General features: G+C 27.8%; 1 protein-coding gene across 9 annotated transcripts in view; it reads right to left on the bottom strand.

The window, feature by feature from the left end:
• Nucleotides 1-12,129: 12,129 nt before the first annotated feature.
• LOC107442766 (ferric reductase SjCytb561) overlaps nt 12,130-24,850 on the bottom strand; it is a 31,481-nt gene continuing 18,760 nt past the window's right edge. For 4 of the 9 annotated variants that reach the window (XM_087161886.1, XM_016056403.4, XM_071179999.2 and 1 more), the window contains exons 2-6: nt 19,925-19,963; nt 18,742-18,990; nt 17,083-17,285; nt 15,587-15,741; nt 12,130-12,405 (exon numbers count right to left, since the gene is read on the bottom strand). In XM_087161886.1, the coding sequence (XP_087018012.1) occupies nt 12,252-12,405; nt 15,587-15,741; nt 17,083-17,285; nt 18,742-18,990; nt 19,925-19,963 (800 nt within the window). In that variant the 3' untranslated portion in view covers nt 12,130-12,251. Of the gene's footprint in view, nt 12,406-15,586; nt 15,742-17,082; nt 17,286-18,741; nt 18,991-19,924; nt 19,964-24,265; nt 24,422-24,850 lie in introns of those variants that run through there. The other 5 variants (XM_087161902.1, XM_016056406.4, XM_016056404.4 and 2 more) reach the window with 3 other exon arrangements.

Genomic DNA, 24,850 nt, shown 5'->3' on the forward strand with positions numbered 1-24,850 from the left:
TATTTCCTCAAAAATTATCACCTCTCTGGCATAAATAACAGCCTTTCTCCACCATAATAAGTAATCAAACCAAGATTTTACATCATTTTTGGGAATCTCGTTCAACACCATTTAAAAACTGAGCTGCATTTCATTGAAAATAGTAATCGGTGAGGAGTGATGAGTCGGCTGCTTGGCAATCATTAACCAAGGAATATACATAGGGGAAGAAGCTTAACTTTTATTGACATAATGTAAGCCAGTCCCCTAAGGTCAGGTGTGGTCCCTGTGTATAAAGGAAAAAACGACATTTAGGAGCACAACAACTGAGGTTCTTGAAACGGATTTGCATCCTCTTCTCCTCCAAACCAATAGTGGGATTGGGATGAAGAAGAAAAATTTTCACTTTGCACTGCTGATAAACAGTACTTTACTGTTAATTAAGATATTTCTCTGAAAATACTTTTATATCATCCATGTTAATTAAATCAGCTAACGCATTTTGACATAGAAAGAAAGAATAAAATGGCACTTGGCGGGAAGCAACGTACCCAACCTTGCATATAAAGTTGTCCAACAACCGGGTGACAGCTTCTTTTGCGCATGCGCTGGATCTTATTTCAACTGACGCTTTACTAAATCCGACTATGTTGCTCACCCTGTAAGTAGTTTTCCTAATATAGAATACCACACCGAGCAGTTCCTCGCTTTTATTTCGTATTCGAGGATCTGAACTTCTTCTTTCTACATTCTTTGCATTAACTACCCGTTTCCAGTTGCTCAGATATCAGAAAAACGTGCTTGTACCGGTAACAAGTTGACATATCAAGACAATACGGGCAATCTGTAGGCGTGCACAAACTTGCTCTTAAATTGTCACGTTAACGTAACGATACAGGTCTAAACGTTCCTGAAATGTAACAGATGACATTAGAAATATGAGGATACCATTTGGACAATGTCAAATGCAAGTTGATAGCATGCGCTCTTTATCTTGCCACCAAATAAGGATGTAGCAATCGTGGCTCTTAACGCAAACGTGATATTGGTCAATAAAAGTGCCGCCATTCATAGATCCAGGTTAGAGTGATTTTGCTTATGATGCAGCGTCGAGGATAGCAGAAGCCTTCATTTTCTACACTAGCGGTTTGTACTACTGCAATCGTTGTCAAACTTTAGAAGCACAATCTTGCTTTGCAAATGACTACATTTCCATACTCCTAAATGTGGTTGTGCGATACCTATTAACCAGGTGGGGAGGATGTCTTCCTTCCTGTCTATTTGAGATAAGGAAGAGCATTTAAATCTAGTCCGATGTTCCGAATGACCACCATTAACCTATCGGTTCAATATTCTGTGGACATTTAAATGATATTAGCCAACATGAGCGTTATTAAACTAGCACGATAAACCATGACCCCAGTAGTCTATAATCTTTTTTTAACGGAAGTCAAACCTGTACTGGTAGGCTTTTCTTCTGCTTACCGTCTGCGCTACAACTATTTTTAAGCGAAAAATAACGTTCAACTGCAAAATAAGTATGAAAAAATTGCTGTTGAACCTCAGCTTTCGGATACGTTATAGTTGTCACCACTACCACCTACTTTACATGAAAGTACTGAAGATCTAATCATTTGCATAACGTATTTTTTTTCATCTGCTATGAAAATTTTAAGAGTGAAGCGTGGCATCTTCCTGGTGTAACTTTTTAATGTCCCCTAAGAGTTCTTTTAAAACGAAACAAAAGACGATTACCATGCTAATTTCAATACTTAAAATTCAATTAAATCATTAAGGAATATATTTTTGTCTTAAAACATTTAATACTTTTTTCCCAATTATTCCAATTAAATTTAAATTACTTAGTATTCAGGGATTTATTTAAATAAATAATTCCAGCTTAACAGAAAAGTTTGAATTAATCGGACAATCTAGGGCGCAGTTTTTTATTTTCATTCAAGAAAGCCTCAATAAAAATATAAAAAAATAATGACTTTTATGAAGAATCAATTGATGATTAGAAGACTCCTTGAAATATAAATCAAAGGACTTTCTGTTAAAAGTCTTTCTTTGATATCGAAAGTATCTTCCCAATACACTATCGTCTACCCCACAGTATAGTACTGTTACCAGAAATAAAATCAGAAGAGCCCTGAGATCAAAAGAATACAGTGAGAGCTCTTCAATTCCAAGAAAACAAAAGAAGACGCTCACAAGAGTATGTCATTAAAATTTAATGATTGGACTTCCCAATTAATCTCATTTTACGTTGTAGGACGAAAAGAAAAATAATAACTACAAAGATGTAGAATTGTGCATAATAACCTCTTTTTAATCATAAAAATGCTGGTTTTGGAATACCCTTAATGCGTAAGATGAGTACTGTAGAATGTTTTAATAGGATTATTGTAAGTTGTGTGTGCTTTGAGATCAACAGGCCAAAGTTTTGATAAAAGTGAGTGAAGTTAAAATAAAAATATATATGTATAACTTTCAGTCATACTTGATTTTCGATAACCTATCCGCTTTGTGTGGGGAGCTTTTTATGAAAGAAATTAAAGACATATACATTCGAGTTGTTTTTCGTAAATTTATATTTGATTCAGTGTAAATATTTTCAAGTCTGAGTTTCTTGAATTAGTACGACAATGAGCCGATTTTTATCGATCAGGTGGGAGGTTTTAGAAAAGATAACGAAGGTTATGCTTTAGCCTTTCATTTTTGTTTATTAAAGTCAGTTTAAATAACTTTAACTAACGCAACACACCACACGTGAATTTTTCAATCATGCAGGGACTTCTTAAATGTTCATCTTGTTTTGCTAGAATTCATTCAATAAAAGCAAAACGCTGTAAATCATCTTCCTCATCTTTGTTGGTTAAAAAATATTAAAAATTATCCTTAACTAAAATAATTTAAGTAATAAATTAAAATGATGGTTATAAAACGATTGTTAATTATTTTTAACCATAAAGATATTGATCGAAAATGTATCACACTCTCAAAAATGAATCTCTCCTTTTTGATGATTCAAATATCCTTGAGTTGTTTTCAATTACTATTCGCAACCATTTCATTGTAAAATTATGTGCTTTTCGACGAAACGTGAACTGTCAAATACTTGAAGAAACTGCTTCCTCAGTCGAGTTTCAAATTAATGCATTGTGCAACTTTATATGTAGGTAAATAATTTCAATTGTTGGTAATACTATTCCCTCTTGGGTGAATAATATTGCAATGTTGCGTTAAATTTTAACAGAAAACTATGTGGGTAGATATACGTCAATAAAAAACTCACCGTAGCATTCTTTTCATAAAATATGTTCTTTAACTTTTTTTTATCTAACTTAAATATCTTTTATTCTATAAAATAGGTAAATACAGGTTCCAATATATTCTTCAACTTTTTTTCATCTAACTTAAAATCCCTTTGTTCTGTAAAATAGGAAAATACAGGTTCTTATACGTTCTTAAATATTCTTTATCTAACTTAAAATCCCTTTGTCCCGTAAAGTATGCAAATACAAGTTCTTATATGCTCTTCAACTTTTTTATCCAACTTAAAAAAACCCTTGTCCTGCAAAATAAATAAATACAAGCTCCAATATGTTCTTCAATTTTTTTTTTAAACTTAAAAACTATTTGTCCTTATCATCATATTTATCTCATTTCATATTGCATCCCCTAATAAATTTTGCTTAAACAATATGCATTAAGCCTAATTCTTATACACATACAATGAAACTCTTATACTGAAGCAAGTAAAGATTGTATACTTTCTTTGATATTGAATAATGTTCATTCAGGCATTTTTAAGAAAACCGGGTCCTGTGAAAACGAATCAAAACTTAAAAACTATTTGTCCTTATCATCATATTTATCTCATTTAATATTGCATCCCTTAATAAATTTTGCTTAAACAATATGCATTAAACCTAATTCTTATACACATACAATGAAACTCTTATACTGAAGCAAGTAAAGATTGTATACTTTCTTTGATATTGAATAATGTTCATTAAGGCATTTTTAAGAAAACCGGGTGCTGTGAAAACGAATCAATTTTCTTTAAATTAGAGTAGCCATTTTTTCATATCCACTATCTTCTTCAAAGCTAATTATTCTCTATGCAACTTTAAATCTTGTAATACTATGAAACATGAATATATCTCCAAAGAAAAGAGAAATTTATTTTATTTATTTTTCGTGTGGTTCAGATATTACTGTTTTTATAATCGAATTACACCAAGAAGTTTCCGTCATTAGTATTTATCACATAAAATTTTCAAAATGAGGCTAATGGATTTATAACATAAATAAAGACATATTGATTTAAAAGCGTGTGAAAACGAATAAATTTTCGTAAAATTAGAGTAGCCATTTTTCCATATCCACTATCTTCTTCAAAGCTAATTATTCTCTAAGCAACTTCAAATCTTGTAATACTATGAAGCATCAATGTATCTCGAAAGAAAAAGAAAAATTTATTTTATTTACTTTTCGTGTGGTTCAGATATTAATGTTTTTATAATCTAATTACACCATAAAGTTTGTGTCATTAGTATTTATCACATAAAATGTTCAAAATGAGGCTAATGGATTAATAAAATAAATAAAGACATATTGATTTAAAAAAGTGTGAAAACGAATAAATTTTTGTAAAATTAGAGTAGCCATTTTTCCATATCCATTATCTTCTTCCAAGCTAATTATTCTCTAAGAAACTTAGAATCTTGTTACGCTATGAAGCAATGTATCTCAAACGAAAAACAGCAAAATATTTTATTTTTCATGTATTTCAAATATTAATATTTTTACAATCTCAATATACCATGAAATTAGTGTTCATTAGTATAAATGACGCAAATGGATTTATAAAATAAATAAAAACATATTGATTTGAAAGATAAACATGCATCTTTGTATCATTAACAGTTACACAAAAAGATAAATAGATGCATTATAAGCATGACATATTCGTTTTAATGTAATTGCTTTATAAATTATTCATATATTTCTCTAATCACGCCACCTTACGCGAAAATCATAGAAATAGCAAACTGAACTCAATAAATAAATTAAAGAGAAACGCAATAGCTTATAAACTTTTACGTTATTAGTGCTATCTATCAAAAGTCTGCTATTCAAAAAACATTGTATATTCAAGCAGTTTAGCTGGTTTATTAAGTAATTAATTCATGTTTTTAATCTTTCGTGAAAGATGGTAAACGAAAAAAAGGTATAAATGAATATCGGGCAGGTTTTGAATTTCAGTTAAATCTAAATGTGTCCGAATAGCCAAATATTTAATTATAAATGTGTGATGAAACGAATGTCAATCTTGGATTTACAAGCATTCACTTTAAACAAAAAATTTTTAAAAATTTAAATACTATATCAATGACAGTATTAATAAAAATTAAATCAAATAATATTTGTTTCCTAAAGAATTTTGTCTTAAGACTAGAAATAAGAAAAGTTTAGAAAAGTATGAGTGGGTGGACGGAGCAGAATGGCTCTTAAAAATTTCTTTAAGGTATCCGAACACGTTCGGAGGATTTTTTAAAAAATATTAAGTTTCAGAACACTTTAATTATGTTTTTATATTTATTATATGTAAAAACTAATATTAAATAAGAGAAATTAGACATTTATATTATATTTTGTTTTTAAAAGCTAAATAACAAGAAAAAAATGATGTTTTTTTCATAAAACTTGTGAAAGGATATACTTCACCAAAATTATTGTATCAAAAAAGTGTTATTATCAAAATAAAGAGCTGAATTTTGTCTAGTGATTTGACTACAATCATAAAAATATTTGGAAAATTAAATTTTTTATAGAGAATTGAAAACTTTTTATGAGATTTTTGTCAAATTTTTTACGCCGTATTTCGCATTTTAGACCAATAATAAAAAACTATTAAGTATTTTTAATCAATTGTAGCACAAGCACTAGAAAACATTATACATAATACACATACAAATTTTTATTGAAATATATCAACCACTTTTTTAATAATGAATTTTGAAAGTTACTATTTTTGCGTGAAATTACATTCTGAGAAAAAGGCATTTAAAGTATAAATTATATCATTTCTATTTTAAAAATGCTTCAATACTTCTAAAATTCTCCCGATTTGTATGTGATACCTTCCTTTTTCTCAATTTTACAAATTTTTTGTTTTTTTGCAACCCTATTTTTTTCTGACAATTTTTACATTAGTTAATCAATGGCGTTGAGACTCATACACACGCTCAAAATCAAGTTCTGTAAAACCTTTTAAAGTTTTATAGCCACGGCTGACTCTAACTATGTCGAGTATGCTTTTCAGTCCCAGAAAACCTTTATTAAACTGAATAACAGCCAAATACACACCAAATTGTAATGTTTGCAATTCAACGAACACCTCCTTAGGGACAAATTTCCAAATAATGCCATTAAAGCTACTAATATAAATGATAAATTGAGAGGTTCATTTCTAACAACATTAAAATAATAATTATTTAAATTAAAGAAAGATAATTATCCCAAAATAAAGATAAATATAACTGTTTTTGTCCCACTTCCGGTTTCGGAATGCTATTTTCGGTTTTATTTTTTAGTCATCGACTAATATTCTTTTAATCATAACTTTTGTTCTAATTGACGCACAGTTAAAATTTAAACTATTTTGAAAACTAGAATAAACGGAGATTCGTAATATAAAATGAAAAAAATTTGTCATTTTAGGCTAAAATTCACTTTTTCAACGTGTACGGATACCTTAATACTGTTAGTAATATTTTTCAGACAAATCAAAATGCTGCAAACAAACAAACAAAATTTTTATTGATAATAAAGTCACGTTGTGGCTGAAAGGTCTTAAGAGATTTTCATGGTCTTCCTCTTTATGTAATTAACATGCACTGTAAAAAATTGATACTCAAATTTTGCGAAATTTTCTTCGCTCCTGATGAAACCGCTTCCTGGTATATCCTCCGCGCGAACATTTCGTCAAAGTAAAAAAATATTTCGTTTTTTGTTATTCTGGTTTCGTCAAATTAAGAATTAATTTCGTAAATGTAAGGTGGTGAAAGAGCGATGAGCTTTCAAGTTGAGAAAACATTTTCGTCACACATTTGAAAATTCGTGTTTCGTCAAAAAATATGTGATTTCCAAAATTAACGGTTCTATAATTAATAAATGGTTCCATAATAAACGAAATACAATTCATGAATTTGTGAATAGTCGGAAGTGTGAGTTTTATTTCCGAGATTGAAGAGGGCAGTAATTGACAATATACTTGTGCTCGTGCTTAGAGCCAAATCATTGCGAAAATCGCATGGATGAGATTATCACAAGTTTATTTCGTCAATGATATTCATTTCAGTGTCAAATAAAAGTGGGAAAAGTTGTAGTATTGTGATGCTTGGGTAACCAAGAAGGATTTTAAAAGCATCAGTGCCATTAATCTTCAAGAATTGTGATTATGATTGTGACAAATCTTTTCTTACTCATTAATATTCAAGAAGCTACTCATGATCAAGTGTTTTCAAATGATATTTATCCTCCTTCTAAAATGTGTTTTGAGAAATCTAATAAAGTAAAGTCACCAGAAAGGGCAAAAATGAAGTTACGTACTAAGTACCAGTTTACGGGAAAATTTATAGCAAGACAAAATCAAAAAAAGGTGCATGCATTATTATATCACTTTATTCATCAAAACTGGTTATAAAAAAGTAACAGTAACATCTCCAGTGCTTATTTTTGTAAATTGCACACTGCTAAAAAAAAAGATCACCTAATCATAATGTTCAGGTACTTTTCGGTTGGCTAGGCGAAAATCTCGCTAACTATTTTTTTGGCGACTTTTATCTTTATTTTTTAAAAATTTATATATATGGGTCATTCTCACGAAAACTGTCATTTTTTAGTTCATAAAAACCCAAAAAAGTAAGTGAATAAAAAGCTCTGAAACTTTTTATATTAATAGAAATATGTAATGGCATTAAAAAGAAAGTATATATCCTATAAATTATACTTAATATTTAAATAAATTAATTAATTGCACTGTTTAAAAAGTGAGGGAATGACGCTAATAGTGAGAGAATGATATTTTATTTTAATATATGCTTTTCTCTAAGTTACAGCTACCTCAAGTTTGAAAATGATAACATACTAAGTATATCTAACATTTATTATAATTTAGTTTTATATACTCAAAAGTTTTTAAAGGTTTGAGAAATAAAATTGGCTGGCACGATTGAACAAAAAAAATTTAATAATATACTCATCTTGAATCATTCCCTCACTTCAGGATCATTCCCTCACTTTATACACTAGTGAGGGAATGACAAATTTATTAAAATTTAAGAATAACAGTTACGCCTAATTAATTTCTGAAATCAATCACATACAATTATATTCATACAAGAAAGCAACATATAACTATCCACTTTCTCGATGAAGTTGTATTTTATTTTACTCTAAAAAACGACATGAGGGAATGACAAATGTAAAAAAATTTTCCAGGTTTGATTCATTCAAATTTATTCCACAGCGAAGCTTCTTTAAGTTGAAGATGGAAACATACTGCAATTTTGTTCTATGATGCCAGTTGTTAACTGCTGAAGTTTTTATTAAAATATTTTTATTCTAAGATGATTGCAGGTGATAAGAACATTGTTGTGAGGGAATGACGCGAAACACTGGGGACAAAGTTTAAAATAGTGCTGTGTTAATATTTTTATCGGAAATCTAAATTTAAAATTAATTTTCGGAATTCTATGTTTCAATATTCTGAAATAAAATACACGAATTTGTAAATTTTTTTATTTTTATTTCAGAAACAATTTTTTTTTTAAATTAACAGTGGGGACAAGTGAGGGAATGGCATATTGGTATATTTCAATTACCTAAAATAAATAAAAAATAAAAATTGATAATTTTAGTTTCATTCTTTTGTTAGCCTGCATTCTGAAGGTCACTTTCCCCGAAATTTTTTTTTTCGTAAGTTGTAAAACAAACATAAAATATACTGGGGACATGAAAATGACTGTTTTTGTGAGAATGACCCATATATATATATATATATATATATATATATATATATATATATATATATATATATATATATATATATATATATATATATATATATATATATATACAACAAAAGAATGAAAATAAAATTATCAATTTTTATTTTTTATTTATTTTAGGTAATTAAAATATACCAATATGTCATTCCCTCACTTGTCCCCACTGTTAATTTTTAAAAAAAATTGTTTCTGAAATAAAAATAAAAAAATTTACAAATTCGTGTTTTTTATTTCAGAATATTGAAATATAGAATTCCGAAAATCAATTTTAAATTTAGATTTCTGATAAAAAATATTAACACAGCACTATTTTAAACTTTGTGCCCAGTGTTTCGCGTCATTCCCTCACAACAATGTTCTTATCACCTGCAATCATCTTAGAATAAAAATATTTTAATAAAAACTATATATATATATATATATATATATATATATATATAATAAATAAATACAGAAAATACGAAGGAAGTTAAGAAAAACAATAAGTTTCGTTTATTGCGCTCAAGCAGCAAGTAAACAGAACTCATTAGATAAGTTCAAAATGAAGAATAAAACAAAGAAAAATTATAGACATATAAAAAAAGGGGGGGGATAATAAGTAAAAAAATAACAAACATCAGTTCTTTTTGAAAAAAAAAAGAAAAAAGGATTAAATTTTATTTAAAAAACCGGAAAAAATACCAGAAAAAAAAAGATATGTTTAAAGATATGTTAAAAGATTGTTTAAAGATATCAAATAGATTCTCTTTACCTTTAGGTATGCTAACAGAATGGAAATGGGGAGTTTATTATCACTTTAAAAACCTTATTTTCAATAATAAGGATAATTTAAATAAGAATAACAATTCAACAATTTTTTCCTAATATTGTTCAATCAATTAAGCAACTTCCAAAAAATTTTGTAATTACTCCCATAGACAAAGCTAATTATGCTATATTCAATAAAAAAATTTATGCTGAACTTTTACGGAATCAAATAATAGTAAAATAGAATAGGAATGCGGAATTAAAAAATAGTAAAAATTTTGAACTTAGTAATTTCAATAATAATATTGTCATTAAAATATTTTTAGCTTTTTTGCAAGAGATTAAAAATTAATATTAGCAATATACAATTTCCTTACTTAATTATCAGTACTAAATTTCATAAAATTCCAGTAAAATTTAAAACTATCACATGTGGGTCTAATACTTATTTAACTAAACCTGGCACCGTTTTCTCTAACTACTTAAATAAGATTATTAACAATATTACTAAAGAAGGTTTCTCTTGGATTATCACTAATAATCAACCGATTTTAGATTTCATTAAACATAATAAAATTAATTCCTTCTAGACATAATAAAATTAATTACGACTTTTGATTTCCAGGATCTTTTCAATAGCATTCCCCTTTCTAAACTAAAAGATGTCCTTTTGAATTATTACTATGATTTTAAAAATATCCTTTGTTGCGATTTTGTTTATTGGGAAACTCTAATTAATTTTTGTCTTTATAGTAATTATCTTTACACTAGAAAGGATATTTTTCTTCAAATTAATGGAATACCACAAGGATCTAATTATTCATCTCTCTTAGCTAACTTATTTTCGCATTATTATGAAAAAAATTATCTACTCTTAGTATTAAATTTGTTTTTAGATATACTGATGACTTAATTATCTTTAATTTCCAAGATTTTACTCTTTTATTGAATGATATATACCCTGAGGAATTAATCTTACTTCGTAATCATGATGATAATATTAATTTAAATTTTTTGGATTTGGGTATTATAAAAGTTGAAAATATCTGCTTTGTTGATTTATGCGATAAAAGAAATGATTTTAATTTTAATATTAATAAACTAATTACTTGGAATTCTAATGTTTCTAGGAGCATCTATTTAAATACCACTTTTAATGAAATGAACAGAATTAAAAGAATTTGTAGTAATATTTATTTATCCGAAAAACAAATCGGCAAACTCTTTCAAAATTTGACAAAAAAACAATGGATACCCAACTAAAGTAATAAAATTTTATATAAAATCATTGAAATAATCGAATATTTTTGTGGATAATTTTTATAATTTTCCCGTGTGCAAATCCATTTCGGGTAAATCCATTGCCAAAATTATTTACTAAATAATTTCTTTGTTAATTTGTATAATTTTTCCATGTGCAAATCTATTTCGGGCAAATCCGTGGTTAAAATTATTTACGAAAAATTCCTTTACTAAATAATTTCCTTTGTTTATCTATACAATTTTTCCATGTGCAAATCCGTGGGTAAAATTGTTTGCTAAAAATTTCTTTATTAATTTATAAAATTTTTCCATGTCCAAATCCATTTCGGGCAAATCCGTGGCTAAAATTATGTACTAAAATTTTTTTCTTTGTTAATTTTTTCATGTGCAAATCCATTTCGTTGATAACTAACAAATCAATGCACAGAATAACAAATCACTTCAGCAGTGCAGTAAGAATGACACTTTAAAACCCTCTTGTTACACTCAATTTGCGCTTTTGTTTTCATATTTTGTAATCTGGCAATCTTTCTGCGAAAACATTTTTAAATCATTCTTGAAAAATTTCCCGTCCATGTAAGTTGATCTGACTTCGCTACTCGCTTTATAGTCCATTTTTATACTGTTTTTTCTTTTTCTTTTATTTTATTTTCTGTTTTTACATGTTATTTTTACTTATTTTTATTTTTTGTGTTCTTTTTTATCTGCTGTAATTTTTATAAAAAAAATTTTTGAGTGCTCCTCACAATATTGTATTAATATATTTTGCTTTGGCTTTATTGATACAATATCAGGTAGCACTCTGTTTTGCGGATATAATTGTGTGGGCTGATGAAAAGATTATATCTTTTTTTCCGGTTTTTTGAATAAAATTTCATCCTTTTTTTTTCTTTTTTTTTAAACTGTTGTTTGTTATTCTTTTACTTATTATTCCCCCCCTTTTTTTTCATATGTCTACAATTTTTCTTTGTTTTATTCTTCATTTTGAACTTATATATATATTTATAATGGTTTTGCAAATTGATATTTTGTATTTCATCAAAAAAAAATAAAGTACTTATAAAAAAAGGAAATAGTTTATTTCAAATAAAAAAAATGTTGTACAAATATTTCTTGCAACCTTAACAATGAAACACGCATAGCTTTGATGAGTTTTAAGATGACTTTGTTTTAACTTGTTCAGTTTGTTGTGAAATTGGGTACTTCATTTGGAAGAGGTTTTCTTTTGTAAGTACTATGCGTTGCCAAGAATACAATCAAAAGCGAAAATACAAGAATCAATAAACCAATTAAGTTTCCAATAATGCCTTGAGCATGAAGTTTCGAATAGCCCCTGTAAAAACAAAATGTATCAAAATTTTATTAGTTTATCATACGAAAATTTTTCGTCTTGTAACATTTAATTTGCTCATTATATTAATCTGTACTGAAACAAAAAAACAACAGTTTAAATATTTCAGAATTGTTCAAAATCATTGATTAAAATATATTTTAAAAAACTATGACAATATTGATAATCGATATTGTAATCAAGACCTTACAAATTATAAATACGTTTGTTAACTTACCCACGATAGAGGCTAAAATTATTCTGGGATTTAGAATCAAGTGAGTACTTGCACTTCAAGAAGAAATTCACGGATACCCACTCATGTGAACAGTGACGTCAGTGCCAGCTGATCGTTTATAAGCGTATTAAAGTTGAGCTAAGTTTCTCCATATAAGTTAGAATGTTAATTAATGTGAAGTTAATTAAATACAGTGCGTATCGCACATCGAATTCCTTGAAATATAATTCTTTCTCGCCTACGTCATTTACTTAACTTAGATTTATTAATGGTTCATATATTTTATTGTAGCCATGATATATTTTTGGTTTGTGTAGATGGCAACTCCGATGCATAATTAATTTGTTTATATTCTATATGACTTCGTGTCTGTCTTTGTGTTAAGTAAAAAATATATAGTGAAAAAATTGAAATATTTGTGAAAAAATCTTTTTGAAAACATATAAAATGTGCCACTCAAGAAATTAATACTAGGCGGGCTCAGCTTTCTCGAAATAGAATGGAAATAACAGTTGCTAACGTAAACAAATGCCACGCTTCAGCAACCAATCAGAATCGAGATACCCAAACTACTTCACTTGCAGGCATCTCATTAAATCAATTTTTAAATTTAGGCCAATTTAAAATACCTTTTAATTTTTTTAACGTTTAAATCACTAGTACTTTGGATTCCAACTCGATTGCAAGTGTACTTAAAATTTCGAACATGCTAGCAAAAAGCGTTACTTTATTCCTCTTATAACAAACATAAACAAATAACTTTCAGTTTCCAGCAAAAATTAAAGTAGCTAATTTTAATTTCACTATCTCAATTATTGACAATGATACGTTATTTCCTTATCGATTTCAAAATTCTACAATTCACGTGATATTTTTAAGACAATTTTAGACTCCATTTTTCCTGTAATTGAGTAAAAACTTTTCCATGTACAATTTTCCTATTAACAATGGAGTGTGATAAGGTTATGTAATTTTCTACCCTGAAGCACAGCAGTTGATAGAAAAGTTAAGCCAGTCCAATGTCTTGGTCAGGTTGTAATTTTCTCAGTTTAGTGAATAATTTAAACTTATAAAAAGTTGTTCGTGTGAATTCATATATTTAAATGAAAATCGTTATATAACTTTCGATACGAATTGATTAAAATAAAATAAAATATTTTCACTAAAAATCAAGCAATCAATCTATCAAACAAATCTATCACTAAAATATTTTTAGCAAATCGCTAGGAAACCTACTAGGATCCGCTATTCATCTACTCATGAATGATGAAAAAATAGAGAAAATTTTAAAACAGTTTTGATTCAATAACTGAAATTTTATAGCCATTGTTGAATAGCCGACACAATTACGAGTTTATGACTTTCAATGTTCAACTCCATATCCTAGTAATTCTCAACCCAATCCAGGAGACAAGGGAACTCCTGAATCAAGTATTGGGAGTAATTTGTCTTCATGGAGGCCTTTTTGATTAATCCGCATTTGCGTTATATGGAGAAGAAAACCACGAAAATCCCTCAGTTAGTCCGACTGCAAGGAGACTCACATCCATGCTCTGTTTATCACAGAGGATTTTTTACGTCGGTGCAAGCGGGGCGCGGAATTCGTTTCGACCTGCCATTGCTGGGATTTCAACCTGCGTTACCTCATTGAGAGTCGAACGCTCTATCTCCTGAGCCACCACACCACGGCTTATCACTAATTGAAATTACCAAAATTTTTTAAAATGTGTATTTCAAATTTATAAAAAGCGTATTATAAATAAAAAAACTAACAAAAATTTTATAATAATCTACAATCATTTTAAGATAAATTACCATATCAATCAACACTAATAATTATGATTTAAGAGCTTTGGACACCAGGTAGCCGACTAGTTTCGACAACTTTATTTTTTAAATAGTAATATAAAATTTTAAGAAACTTGCTTATTTATTATGTGTAAAAACGTATAAAACTAGGTAAAAAAATTCTGATTTTTATTATTATTACATTAAATAGCCATTTTTATGTAAAAATAAGGTATTTTTTAGCATATACGCTAAACACTGTAAAAACATTTCTATCACCTAATACAAAAAATCCATTGAGGATTTTATTTAGAAAACTATCAACTATGTTTTGGACTATTATCTAAAAAGCAAGTTCATATACTACTTATTAGGGGTCAATGTAGTTAAAAAAAAAAAGCAAACTTTTAAAAATTTCCGCACTTGCCTTTACGAGAAAAAAATGCATAAAAAATTAAATTCTACTGTTTTCCCTTAGTCTGTTGTTCAAAACATGTGCGCTATAATCATAAACATTCATGAAAAATCGTAAACAGTTATTTTGAAAGCAACATGAGATATCGTATTTAAGGTGATGTAAAATGTTAAAAAATTTGATTTTGATATAAACGCATTTAAAACTTATAATCACCAGTTTTATCACCTTACACAAAAACTACTATAACTTTCTGAATAATAAGAGTGCAAACAAAAGTAAAGTATTTTTAGAAAGCTAAGAGTATAGGAATCCTAAATTTATAATAAACTCATTTTCAAAATGTTTGCCCAAACTCGTATTTTTAAGCTAGTCAGATACCAAAGCCTCTAATCACACACTTTGATTGCCCCAGAAATGTCATATTTGTTCTGATGAAATTTATTATCGGTAAAAGAAAAACTAACCTCTACAATCAAAGAATACAATGACACTCAAAAATACTCACAAAAAGAGACATCATCATAGATTGTCAGTTTTTACCGCAAGCATTTTAGGACTTGTTTTGTTGCCACTTTTGAATCTATTACGGGAAATGCTTAACGAAACTGAAACACCAGAACTAACTAACAGTTTACCGTTTTCTGGACATGTGATAATGTCCGAAACTTCTAACTTTTTTTCCCTGATTGAAACACCCATGGACAAAAAGAACTTTCAAATAATAAAACATTGCTACTTACGAGGTCCAAAGTAGTTTTTCTGTAAGACCCATTCCAGCAGCTGCAACAGACATAACGAAAATTCCCACTCCGAAAAACAAATGAAAAGGCATAATTTTTGCACGCCAGTTAGCTGGTAATCCAGGATACAAAAATACCACGAAGCCTCCAATGTACTGAAAATAGAGATTTAAATGACATTAAGAAATATGGACATTAAATGTTACATTATAGCTCTTAGACTATGTTGATATTTGATAATTTTAGTGAAATATAAAAATAAGTTGTATCCCTTCTACCAAATATCAGGAAAGTGACCGTTAATATAAAAAAAAAACTATTTAAGAAAAAAGATTTGCTAAGTTCTGCTTAAAAAAATAAGTTAGTTTTTTTTTTTTTTTTTTCCAAATTTTAATATTAGGAATAGGTGGCGCTGCTGACAGGAAAGCCGAAAAGCTATGTTTTATGCTGCATGCCCAACCACTCCAACTGAAATATTTGCCCTCAGATTACACATGTAGTTTCTGCAAATGGTGTTCATTTTGAAAACATTGTTTTATATTTTTAATCATCTATCAGTGTCATTTGTTCAGTAATTTTAAGCTAGATTGTTAACCTCTATTTACATGTCTTATAACAATAGAAAAAAGGACTGCTTTGTTGAATAAGGATGATGAGTATCAGTAATGCTTGTATAGACATTAAATTTTCTTTACAAGAAACATAATTGCATAAATAAAAATAGAATAAAAATAGAAATCTTTGTAACTTGCAAAAATCTACAGCTACAGGTTCAAGATATTTGTTAAGTGAAGAAGTTGTGTGGTCAAATTGAAAAAAGAAACTGATTTTTACCATATCATACAATTTTAAAGTAATTGTTTCCTTCCAAATCCTATCTTTTAAATTGCCTTCTTATAAAAAATGATGGATATTTTCTCTATAATAAATTATTCCTTCACATTTCAAGTCTGAAATGTATTAAAATTAGATTTTACGAATTACGTTGTTTACAAGCTATTTTTAGAGCTAAATTTTGTGCGCGAAAATGTTTTTATCATTAAGCCATAAAGTTATAAAAAATGAGATTAGAAAATATCTGATGAATCTTGGAATGCTATTGGTTGATGATTAATTGGTTGATTATTTTGCTCTTTTGACGCAGGAATGCAATCTGCATAGATACTAGTATATATATGTTGCATATTAATTTTATATTTTACTATGCAAGTAAAATAATTTCTAGAATAAGTAGAAACCTGAAATGCATAAAAGAATAATAATTGAATAACTAAATTTCGATTTATTTATTTTTAATTTCACGAGCATTTATGAACAGTTTGGCGAGCTTCGTTTAGAAGAAGAATAATGGCACCATATCTTCTGGCTCGTAAGAAAACGTAGTAGTACTATAAAATATCAGAAAGGACGCATCCAGGACATATTTAAGTATATTTTACAAATGAGAAATAAAATAAAACATGATTGATGTCCAATTCAAAATTGCCATATTTTACCTGAAGGCAAAAAGCTCCAAAGGCCAGAATGCCTATCCAGCTGTGGAGAGAATACAAGTCATCCATTTTTAATCTTCGGTGATTTTCAAAAACAGCAACTAAGGCGAGAGAGGAGAAAACAATTGCCAAGATGTGAAGAGCTGCGTGAATGATCTTTAGTAATGGTTTAGGCAGAAATCTCAAGACTCTGTATACAATAATAGCTGGAATAAAGAAGATATTTCATCACATCAAAAGTTATGATATTGAAACATTAGTGTTAATTTAAGGCGTTATTGTGAAAGAATCAAATCCCAAATGAGAAGAATTTTAAAAATAAATAATTGGTGGCAAATTTAAAAGTAAGATACTACGAAATGCTATTATTAAGGATTAGTATAGTGGATAGTATCTCATTTTAAATACCACTTCAATTTTTAAAAAAATCAACACAATTTTCAAAATAAAATTATTATTAGGTAGTGATGGCATATACAGCCATTTTGATTTAATAATAAAATGCTTTGTAAAATAGTCTTATTTATCTGTGTGGTAGTTTATGAGATAGGTGATAATTATGACACAAAGTTAAGATATATAAAGCATGGCTATTAATTTCCTGAACTGATTTTCCTGAAAATATATGTGAATTAATTACCCATTTAATATGTTTCAAAATAACATACATCTGTTACTGTAGTCTTGGCTGTGAGAGTTTGAAAAACAGTCCATTTTTCGAATGCTACTCAATTTTGATGTGCTTAATGTTTCCAACATCCTTAAAGTTCATTTAGTTAGAAATTTATTTTAGTTTTTGGAACAAAAAGTTAAAGGATTTATCCGAAGAGTTTGATGAATAATCTATCTCAACAAGCTCAGGAACCAAAACCTTTTCTAAGTGAACTAGGTTTAGGGATATTACCTGATTAAAAACTATGTTTAAGAATATTACCTGATTAAAAACTATGTTTAAGAATATTACCTGATTAAAAACTATGTTAAAGAATATTACCTGATTAAAAACTATGTTTAAGAATATTACCTGATTAAAAACTATGTTTAGGAATATTACCTGATTAAAAACTATGCGCAAGAACGTTGAAGTAATTAAGAAAGTCGGAATGTCAGAATTAATAAGCTTCCCAAACAAGGACTTTTCTTAAAACTTTTACATCCAAATACAGAAGTGCATTTAGTAGGTGGAAGTTATTTCAAAAAATAATAATAAGTGTCCAAACATTTTTAATGGGTGTGTAATTCACGTAATACTTTTTAGGAATTATTAAATTCTTGAGTCCTGGAAATTATTAGATGCATTTCATATCGATATTAATATTTTAATAATAAAGGCTTATTAAAAAGGTGTGTTTATATTAGAAACATGAATTATCATCACCACTAGCGAACGAGTCAATTTGACAACTCTTGATGACAAATGGACCTCTTTTGAATCGTAACATTTTTATGATTATAAGTAATGCAGAATAAATCGTGTATTATTTGGGTATCTTGTGTTAATTGTGGTATCTGTAATACACTCGCACAAACTGAAGTATTTATACCTGATACGCCACTAATTATTGACATCATTCTCAAGCAAATTTTACTGAAGAAAATTTATATGGGGAGAATGAAAAACTTCAATAAAATCTTAACTATAAAGAATAATATGAAACATACCATCTCCATAACAGATGACTAATCCAAGAACCATGAACAGTGGGTGATAATTAAAGATTAATTTCGGATCTGTTGCAACAAAACCACCATATTTGTTACCCCACACTACCAATAGGACGATGAGTGCTACGCCAATGATTTGCGAAATCGCTACTGTAGCCCAAAAGATGATTCCGTATGCATTGTCTTCTTCTAATGAATGACTCCGCCTTGGACTCGCAGATTCCGAATAAGATTTCTGCTTTTCATCTGAAAACAATTTTAAAAATTTTAAAGATATGAAACACTTTGATAACCTTGAAATTGCAGGTTTTTTCCGTAAATTTTAAGTTTGCATAAAAACTGATTAAAAAGCTTTGTAGAAGAACACCTTGAATGAAATTTTAAAGAGCTCTTAAATTTCAGGTACTTTAAATGAATGGTTGTTAGAATAGAAAATTAGTTTCTTTTGACAAGTTTTTAGATAATGTAGTTCTAAATGTAAAGAAACTGTTTTTTAAGCGGATATTTTTCCGTTTGTATTCATTTTAAAGTAGCATTCATCAAATTAATCAAATTGTCACCTAAAACTGACCCTAAGCCCTGCCATTCAGAAAACAATTCTTATTTCTGCAAGTGACAGTACAGTACAGTGACAATACAGTCTAAAGCAAACTAACCTCTTTTTCCCGTTATTTTTCTTTTTTTCTTTTTTGAGGTTTTAAAAAATGTAATTACACTCTTATGCTTAAAACATGTAATTATAAATTTATATTAACCTTTGTAATACGTGGATAAATACGTAGCCGGTAGCATTGTTTTAAAGATACACCAGTTGGTGTTAGTTTTGTAAAAAATAAACTTAAATGACACCAACTTAGCATCTAACCATTCATTTTCGCTGAGTTAGTCAAAAACCTTGTTTTTTGGTTACATAAGAGACGTGATGAAGGTTTGCACCTGTTTGTTGCTTGTAACTTAGTTTTTAAATAACGCAAAATCGCCACTTGCTTGTATTTCATGGAATTCTTTTCTTTGTACAAATGAATGCAAATTATTTGCGAGAAAAGTATGCAATTTCTGTAGTCAATAAACTTCAATAAAATAAGTTACTAAAAATGCAATTTACATTTTTCAAAAACAAAAAAAAAAAAAAAAATAGGTAGGAAGGGAAAGGGTACAGAAGAGTAAGAAAGTATCTTACCTTCTCCCTTAGGATTATCTTCAATGATGCGAAATGCTCCTATGAAACAAATAAACTAAATTTATTCTTGCTTTTTCAAATTTCTCCACACAGTTCAAAACACGGTTATGGAGGATTTAATATTTGATAGTTTAAAACGGATTAACTAACTTTCAAACTTCAAATAACCTAAATGTTTTTAAAAATTAAAAAAGACCTTTTTAACCACAAATGTTAAAGGAATGTAGCAAATTTAATCTTTCAACAAACTTGTAACATCTAACTTGCTCCCAAATGAATAAATAATCAGTTAATCTTTGATCTGAAGGTTGAAAAGTTATTTTTTTTTCCTCTATATGATACACTCGTAAATTTACCGTAACTTGAATCATCACACAGGAGTTAAACTTCTGAAAATTAATCTTTTTCTTTTTATTAAATTTGGTTTAATAATGGTTGGTTAATCTAGAGACTGAAATATGAGATTTAAAGTTTCAATTGAAATTTTTTGTTACAAGGAGACTTACTTCGATCAAAATACATCTTGCTCAAAATTGCATTCTCTTACTAGAAGCCTTTTAAAATATTTAATTAAAAAGCATTAACGTACTAACTAATTTTGTAGCTAACGTAAGATTTATTTAATGAAAGTAAACTAATCTAATAAGTTTCATTTATTTATTCTTCATGAGATGTTACTGTTTTAGAGTAATACAAGTATAACTTTTAATCTAACGGACGTATTTCTCCATCTACATAATTAGAAGATTATGTTTTCTTCTTAACTATAAATAAGAAGCAAAAAAGTATTTAATCCAAGTTAAGACAATTTTATGAAACGGTAATTTGTAAAAATATTTATGCCAATACTTTAAATAGGAGAGAATTTTAAAGCTAGCTGTTATTTTTACTTTATTTGGATATGATCATAGACGAAAATTTGCATTTATTAGAAACTTTATTTTGCATAACTAAAAGTTCTTTTTATTTAAAGATAATTTCGCAGAAAAATAATTTATAATAAATAATTACATTATTTTGTTGTAATTGCGAAACAACCCTTTCAAAGTATAACCTTCTGTCCTGAACAATATTTATTATTACTAGCCATGGTGACCAGCTTCTTCCTTTATGTCATGAGTGTCGTTTTAATTAATATGGCATTTCAATAATTAATTTTAAAAAATTCAATGGGCACCTGGATTTTTAAATTTAACTCTAAATACTGAAGAAACCCTTGAAAGTTCGTTCACAGAGGATTCTGTGGCTAACATCTTAGCGTTTTGCAACCTCTGCGCAAGAGCAGAATAGAGCGGCATAGACTTTTGAAAGTTTTTAAAAATATATACTGCTCCTGCGCTGTAAACGCTATTGAGATACAAACTGTAAACCGTCTTAAAAAAATTTTAAATTGCAAAGAAAAGAGAAAAGTTAAATGGCATAGCTAGATGTTAGGCATAGCAGTGACGGAACTCGTTCAAAAGTTTAAAAATAATTATTTTACATGAATTTAATATTTTTAAACAGACTACAAATAAAAATTACTCTATTAAAAAGTTTAAATAAGAAATAGATAGTAAAATAATTGACCATATTTATACAAGACTATTTCATACTTCGTCACCAAGTAACGAGATTATTTAGTATATAGCTCATTATGTTATTTAGTATATAACTTATAATATTGTTCAGTAAATAAATTATTACATTATTTAGTATATAACTTATAATGTAATTTAGTATATAACTTATAATATTGTTTAGTATATAACTTACATTGTTATTTAGTATATAACTTATACTGTAATTTAGTATATAACTAATAATGTAATTTAGTATGAAACTTATAATATTGTTTTGCATATAACTTATAATGTTATTTAGTATATAAGTTACTATGTTATGTAGTAGGATAACTTATATGCATGATACTTTGATTGAGTACTACTTCACAAATCTTTTTAAATTTATCTTAGCAGCTTTAAAATCATATTGTGATATTCTTGTTTGCACAATCGTGTAATGCCACCATATTTTAATTCTTCAATTCTGCACCATATTTTAACTTTACTTCAAAAATACTTATGGCAAAATATGTTATCAATAATTGTATTTCAATCTGTAAGAATTAATAAAAATTTATTTTCTAGGTCCAGGTAAATTTCTAACGAAATACCAGAAATTTTTAACCGTATCTTATCTATTTACCATCTCATTTTATCGTTTTAAAAGTATTTACAGATCCCACGCATTTATCAAACTCAAGTGTTGCCAATTGCGATAAGGAAATAACTACAATTTTAAAGGCGTGTAAAACAAACATATAAATGGATTTTTTTTTTTTTTAATCCTTCAGATCACCCGTAAAATGATATAAAAATTTCTTCCTTCATATCAACAGAAAAACAATAGGAAAGAGGGGCTAGTGTGAATATTTTTAAAAATTTGTTTAAAAAAAACATATTAAATTCAATTTTTAACACATTAAATATATTTTAACAATACTTTAGAATCTTTCCTGCATTCTGGTTTATATTTGGAATGATAGTTGTATTTTGACACTTGTGACTGTTATATTTAGAATGAAGTTGCCTCCTTTTTTCATAATAATGCTTTAAAAAAAGGTTGTATGTCTACATTAACCCTACTGGGCAAACTATGGAGCTAGTCTTAACTAACTTGATAACTTGTTAAGTAGTCATTTATTTCAAATCAGAAAGGTATATCTAAAGCAAAAATAGAATTAACTTCAATCTAAGCTTTATTGGAAAATAAAAATTGGCATTTTTAGTTAAAATAAAGTTGTAATAGAGCACGTCAATATACTAAGACATTTCCAACGCAAATCAATATATTTGGAAACCATTATTCAATTTGGTTTATTTAATAAATATTTTGAAGTAGCTAACTTATAAATATACTGAAGTAGCTGTACTGAAGTAGTTTAATGCATGCTTGTCCACATTAGTCCCAACACCATGGTTCTGCACTAGCTCCACCTTGACATATGTTTGTTTATGCTTAAAGCTGATTAATGGAAATTATGCGGAACAAAAGTTAAAATTAAAATAGGTAAAAAACATTATCATTTATCACATATTTTTACCTTTAGTTTAATTTCTGAATTTAAAATATGATAATAAAAGATTAAAGAGAAAATTTATAAGTTACTTTTGCACCTTAAAAGCCTTCTTTTACTATTTTTTAATTAAGTATTCATAGCGTGATAGTGCAACTGCACATGAAAGTGTTTACCAGTGTTGCGAATTTACGATATCTCACACAGGAGATTCGACCAATAAATAAAAAGTCATTCAAAATGTCACCTTTAAGCCCATGACTACACTAGCTCCCATTTCCTCAACTTACGAATATATTTTGAACAGGACATTAATACAAGAAAATTCGATTAAAAGAGGAGTAATTTTTTTCATTGTGATTTTTTCCCGTGTATGCTTGTGAATTTTGTGAAAATGCAGGCTCATGGTTATGTTAAAAAGACCAAATTGCATTTAAAGTGCATTGACTGCATAAATTGGTGTAATTTCAAGTTATATTGTAAGCAAAAAACAGAACATTAAAATTAGACGAAGAAAAAAAACCTGGGTTATACTATTACGTGAAAATGTATATTATATTTACACAAAGATTTTGCATTTTTAAAAAATTATTCAATTTTTTAATTTAAATTATTTTGTTATTTTTTGTCTGGGGTGTATGATTTTTGTACAACTTTTAACGAATGAAAAAGAAACATTTATTATTATTGTGACTGTGTATATGTATTTTTTATTTTACAGGATTTGTAATGAAGATGCCTGGCAAACAAACCAATATTTTTAAAAGATATCATTAAAATAAATTAATTTGTGTGAATCTTTCATGTTTCAAAATTGCCTATTTTCAAGAGAGAAAAAAAATTAAGGATCTTACTGCAAACATATCAACTCTCCCTTCCTATTTAAAGTGCGAGTATTTTATCGTAAAATTCAGTTTAGCATTTTACAAAGATAAGTAGAATATAATTTATAATTCAGAAAAAAACTTTGCAATAAAAAATTAATTTGACTACTTTGGCTAGAGACAGTTTAAGTAAAACGTACAATTTTTTTTAAATGTTTTAAAGGGGATAAAACAAGAGTTATTTGCATCAGATGAAAAGTGTTCGAGTAGTCGTACTCGTACATTCTTGATAGTTAAAACTAGTCCGATTTTTATTGGTTTAAATTGGACGTAAATGATCTCCAATGGACTCCAATATACATACCAATATACAATACACATTTGCTCAATCCCTACACTAAACTACTATATATCTAAGTAATATTTAAAAGTTTAAAAAGAATAAAAAAAGACACTTACGAATCTCTTGCATGGGTAACATTTATAATAGAATTGAGTGCTTTTTTAAAAAAAAAAAAATTATGATTCAGCTAAACGCAGGAAAATTCCATAAATTACATTACCTCAACATTAAAATGAGCTCCGCGTAAATTTACAGATAATTAGCAAGATAAAATTCATCAAGCAAGATAAAATTCATATGACATGAATCTGATATTGAACTTGCGATTCCAATAGCCTCCCATGAAAAGATTAGATTAGAAAACAAAAATTTCCAAAATCATGTACTTTCTAAACTTATCTATCTATTTTTATTTATAATTTTTATTAGAGTATAATTAAAACACTTTTTCAATCGAAAACGAAAAAAATAAATAAATAAAGGGATGCAATACAACAAGGATTAGCAAAATGGCCGATATCGACCTCTGGGATTCGATGTAGTTAGGGGTTGATTAGGAGTCGATGAATAAATACAAATTAAATACAAATAAAATTTAATAAGAGAATTATAAAGAATTATAAAAATTTTTGGGTGTCGATGATCAAAAAAGTTTGACTATTCCTCCCGTTAATCATTGTTTCTCAATTACTCAAATTCGT

Source organism: Parasteatoda tepidariorum, chromosome 1 (genome assembly GCF_982258835.1).
Source record: "Parasteatoda tepidariorum strain Cologne lab strain chromosome 1, Ptep-v5.0, whole genome shotgun sequence".
Classification (NCBI taxonomy): Eukaryota; Metazoa; Arthropoda; class Arachnida; order Araneae; family Theridiidae; genus Parasteatoda; species Parasteatoda tepidariorum.